The sequence below is a fragment of the Gracilinanus agilis genome, unplaced genomic scaffold, assembly GCF_016433145.1.
Source record: "Gracilinanus agilis isolate LMUSP501 unplaced genomic scaffold, AgileGrace unplaced_scaffold55309, whole genome shotgun sequence".
In the NCBI taxonomy this organism is placed as follows: domain Eukaryota; kingdom Metazoa; phylum Chordata; class Mammalia; order Didelphimorphia; family Didelphidae; genus Gracilinanus; species Gracilinanus agilis.
In genome coordinates, this window is record NW_025390587.1 from 1 (window position 1) to 4,854 (window position 4,854).

The following is a 4,854-nucleotide window of genomic DNA, read 5'->3' on the forward strand; positions in this document are numbered from 1 at the left end:
CATTTGGGAGCTCCTGGGGTCCGGTAACGGGACTGCGAGTGGGGACCATGAGGAGAGGGGGAATTGGGGAGGGGGCGAAGGAGAGGAGTGGTCTGCCGAGGCTATGCAGGGGGAAAGCCTAGGGACGGATGTGCTGCTGACAGCTCTGAAGGAAGAAGGCATAGGACAGACAGACAGACAAGGCTGTAGGTGAATGAAGATTTGGGGTGTGGAATCAGTTGGTTAATGGATTTGAGATGGAGCTGTATGGAGGGCAGGGCTGGCAAATGAGCGACAGTGCTGATGTTTTAAGAAAGACTAAAAATCCCATAGCTGGGAGTAGATAACGATGGGACCGGAAGTGGAGGGTTGAGGACTGAGGAATGGAGCCGAAGGGGTGGGACTTGAGAGTTTTGGGGTGGGGAGGAGGGTGGGGGCCTCCGAGAAAGCTTGTGGAGTAAGTCAGAGGACAAGACACTCTGAGAAGACAGGGACAATAGAGAAGCCCTTGAGTGGGGAAAGGGTAAGGTGATAGGGGAACGAATATTGCTTTAGTAACATGAGATTAAAGCTAGAGGGTGTGAGAATGGGGAGGGGGGTTTTCCTGGAGGGGGGGTGTCCTGGAGGGGCTGTCTCTGAGGCCCCATCCCCCCCAGCAGGATTCCTGAAATCCCCAACACCCCCACCAGGGGCTTCGCTCCCCCCATGGCTGCCGCTAACAGCATTATCGTGCTGGATGATGATGAGGAGGAGGATGAAGCAGCTGTCCAGCCAGGGCCTTCCTATCCACCTCCAATTCAGGCCCCACCCCTGGCAGCAGCCTCTGATTCCCTCCAGTCCAGTGGGGAAGGCAGCAGCAGTAGTGGGGGCAGCAAGAAATGCTACCAGCTGGAGAATGAGAAGCTGTTTGAAGAGGTGAGCTGCAGGGGAGAAGTTCACATGCCCCAGGGAGGGGGAGCCAAAGAAGCTGTCCTTAATCAGTTTCTCCCTGCTAATCCTATCTTTTCCTGTCTTTCTCAATCTTCTCCCTTGTCTCTTTTCCTCCAACCCCTTGGACTTTTCCCTCTACTCTCCCCTCTCAGTTTGTTGATTTGTGTAAGAAGCAGACTGGAGAACACCCTGAGGTCGTCCCATTCCTCTGTAACAGAAGGCTACGTGCTCGACCTACGTTTTTGGCCTCAGCTGAGCTCCGAAATGTGCTCTCTAGAGTCCTCTCCCGTGCCCAAGCCCGGCCTACCAAGCTCTATGTCTACATTAATGAGCTTTGTACACTGCTCAAAGCCCACTCCACCAAAAGAAAGGTACCCCTGACCCCTGCTTCCACTGAATCCCCTGGGGATGCACCTCCTGCTGATCCTTCCTCTAACCCTGCCCCTACTGAAGATACTGCTCCTGACTCCCCACGACCCCGAGGTTCACGGAGGCAGATCCAGCGCTTAGAGCAGTTGCTTGCATCATATGTGGGAGAGATAAAACAACTACAAGAAAAGGAGCTGGACCTTTCAGAGCTAGATGACCCGGACTCTGCATATTTACAGGAGGGGCGGCTGAAACGTAAGCTGCTAGGACTTTTTGGGCGTCTGTGTGAATTAAAAGCATGTAGCTCACTGACAGGCCGTGTGACTGAACAACGGATACCATTCCGGGGCACTCGATATCCTGAGGTCAACCGCCGTGTGGAGCGTCTCATCAATAGGCCTGGCCCAGACACTTTTCCAGATTATGGAGACGTCCTTCGGGCTGTGGAAAAGGCAGCCACGAGACATGGCCTCTGCCTCTCCCGGCGACAGCTCCAGCTCCTTGCTCAGGATGCTTTTCGAGATGTTGGGACCAAGTTACAGGAGAGGCGCCATCTTGATCTTGTCTACAATTTTGGCTGTCACCTCACAGATGACTATAGGCCAGGTATAGGGAGTGGGGTCACATACAACTAGGCCTATAGGGAGGGTGTTACTTCTTGGGCTTTTGAGTTAGGAATGCTGGGTCCATGTCTTCACACTCCATGCCTCCCTCCCACCTCAGGCATTGACCCTGCATTGTCAGATCCAGTCCTGGCTCGGAGGCTTCGGGAGAACAGGAGCTTGGCACTCAGTCGGCTCGATGAAGTGATCACCAAATATGCAATGATGCAAGATGAGAGTGAGGAGGGTGAGAGAGAGAGAAGGAGGGCAGCCCGGCTTTCCCAAGGAAATTCCCCTCATAACGAAGACCTTCAAACAGCATCCACAGACTTGGGAGAGGTATGGGGGCAGACAGAGAATGCCAATATCAGATCACATATTTCTTGAGGGCAGAATCCTATTTATCCCTTAATTATCTGTGGGAGGTAAAAGATTTGGGAGAATTTCATTAGAGGCTTTCCTTCTCTGTCAGGGCCCTAGTGGAAAAAAGTCCACAACTTCCCCTAAGGTCTCCAAAATTGAGACTGATGAGGATGAGGAAGATGAGGATGAAGAAGAGGAAGAGGAAGATGAGGAAGATGAAGAGGAGCTCACAGATTCAGAGGAAGAGATGGAAGAGAGCCAAGAGGGTATAGAGGAAAATGAGCCAGGTATGTGAGGAATACCCTATCCAAGTTGTTTCTTTCTTCCATGTTGTTGCTAATCCTCTCCCAGTTTTTTCCCTATCAATCACTTCCCATACTAACCCTGCCTCCTGGTTTGTTTTTTTTTTTTAACGTCTAGGTAAGAATTATATAGATTCTCAGTCTCCATCTCAGAAGACTGCTGAGCAGGAGCTGGACCCTGAACGGGGAAGCAATAGCAGTAGTTCTTCTTTGGAGGAAGATGAAGCAGGAATACCTGGAAGGAAGACACCTGTTCCCATTTGCCTTGAAAATGAAGACAATGGGGAACAGTTCCCATTAGAAGACTTGTCCCAGGATGTTGAAAGCCCAGCCTCCCAACTATTTGAGTTGGTGATTGAAGCCTTACCCTTGGACACCGTCCCCTCTCCTGAGGATAGGGACCTCCCTTCTCCCAAGAAGTGCCCAGTACCTCCCCTCCCTACCAGCCTCCTGGAGAATGGGGCAACCACTATTACCTCTAATTCCTTCAATGGTGGGGTGTCTCCTAACACCCTGAGGGTTCCTAGTCCCCCCCTCAAGAAGTCTCGGAAGGAAGACATAACAGAAAGAGAACTAATTGAACACAGGTAATATAGCTAGGAGCAATTTGGGGGGAGCGGGGAGTATGCTTCTAACCATAAAGAGTAAGCTACATGGGATCTGGGAGACAAACTTTTTCTATAAGTACTAATACTTATTCAAATCCTGTTCCCTCAGCTGCATTGAGGTTCAAACTACAGATGAACAAGAGAATGGGAAGAGGTGTCACCTCCCCAGTGCCCCCTCCCCCTTGGCTTCTTCCCTGGTTCCAGTTGCTGACTCTTCCACTGGAGCAGATTCGCCCAGCCATGGCTTGATAACCAGCTCTAGGTGTAGCCCTCAACCATCCAGGCCCCCTAGACCACAAGCTCCCAGGCCTGGAGTCTGCAAGGTCAGAAATGGGGGTTAGGGAGGGGTGCTGATCTTTCTTGCTCTTTTTCTCCACTCTCTCCATAATCCTACTACCTTCCCTCTGTCTTCCATTTATTATTTCTGCCACTTTTGAACTGTTTCCTCATTTGTAAAATGAGGAATGTTGAACTGGATGACCTCTTTCAGATCTAAACCTTTGATAAAAGCTTCTCTCCCACATCTGACTGTCTCCTCCAACTTCTCCCCAATTCTCTTTTTCCTCTCCCTCAGATGAGTGTGGCAACACAATGTGACCCTGAAGAGATCATCATCCTCTCAGACTCTGACTAGCTGTCTGGTTTTCCCTGCCCTCACTTCCCACGGTTTTATTTGGGGGGGAGGGGGGAGCTGAGCTGTATTCCCTTTTTGTTGGTGTTTTGAAAAATTAATAAAAACTTTAAAGGTTTATAAAAATGAAAATAAATAAATAAAGTTCTTTTCTTACTGTAATTCTTATTTCTATCTTTAATATACCTACTGTTTCCTCGACACTGAGCAGTTCATGCCCCTTTCTCAAACCCTTCCCCCTAATTTTCTGCTTCCCAATTCCTTGCAGAAAGATTATTTCATTTTTTGGCTTTGTGTCCCCACCAGAACCTAACTTAAGGGGAGCGAATGCTTTTTGCTTACATAACTGCTTTGCCCTGCAGACTTAATCTAACACTCTCCCTGGTTTTGCCTTCCACCATTCACACACAATAATCTTGTTCTCTTACACTTGACACTTGCCATGCCTCGCTCCGCAATCCCAGCTTGCACGCCTGCGGTAAAAACACACACACTTCCTACTGCCCGGCCTCCTTTTCCCCAGCTCCCCTAGCGTAAAGCCGCAAGAATTAGACCAATCCAGCGCTAAATTCAAGTCTTTTTAGCCAATCCACACCTGCCTCAGGGGGGCGTTACCCCTCTGAGAAGCAATCGCAGCCTGGAGGCGGGTGAAAGGGAGAGAGGGGGTAGAAATGAGAGCCAAGTAGCCAATGGTTAGCAAGATAGAGGTGTCTGTACTGCTACCATTGGATAGTTGGATATAATTTCTTTTTCCATTTGCTTTCATTTTGCCTAAGCGATGATCGATTGGTTTTTGGACCTATAGTCAATGAGGACAGGCTGGGTTAATATTTTAAAGGGAAAAACACCGAGTCGGCTGAAACGATAAGTGAGCATGCCGTGGTGAAGTTGGACTGGTACCTTTAACTCGGAGCGAGGTATTTGTTCCTTAAAGGGGAAGTAGTCGAGTCGGCTAAATCTTTCCTAGTTGGTCGGCGTATTATGGGCTCGCTCCCTTAACGTCTGCGGGGCAGGGGGCGGGCCGGGGGCGGAGGGAGGAGGGAGACGGCGCAAGATGGCGGCGGGAGGGG

General features: G+C 50.0%; 1 protein-coding gene across 1 annotated transcript; it reads left to right on the forward strand.

Moving 5' to 3' along the window:
- Positions 1-100: 100 nt before the first annotated feature.
- Positions 101-3,926, forward strand: DAXX (death domain associated protein). Its single transcript, XM_044684711.1, has 8 exons — positions 101-189; positions 639-894; positions 1,062-1,884; positions 2,002-2,219; positions 2,353-2,530; positions 2,664-3,132; positions 3,263-3,476; positions 3,728-3,926. The coding sequence occupies exons 1-8, from the start codon at positions 104-106 to the stop codon at positions 3,785-3,787; spliced, it is 2,304 nt and encodes a 767-aa protein (XP_044540646.1). The 5' UTR covers positions 101-103; the 3' UTR covers positions 3,788-3,926.
- Positions 3,927-4,854: the final 928 nt, after the last annotated feature.

Coding starts and splice junctions, on each gene's coding strand:
- DAXX (XM_044684711.1), top strand. CDS start 104: ATGCAGGGGGAAAGCCTAGGGACGGATGTGCTGCTGACAGCTCTGAAG. Junction 190..638: donor ACAGACAGACAAGGCTGTAG/GTGAATGAAGAT, acceptor CCCCCCCAGCAG/GATTCCTGAAATCCCCAACA. Junction 1,885..2,001: donor CACAGATGACTATAGGCCAG/GTATAGGGAGTG, acceptor CTCCCACCTCAG/GCATTGACCCTGCATTGTCA.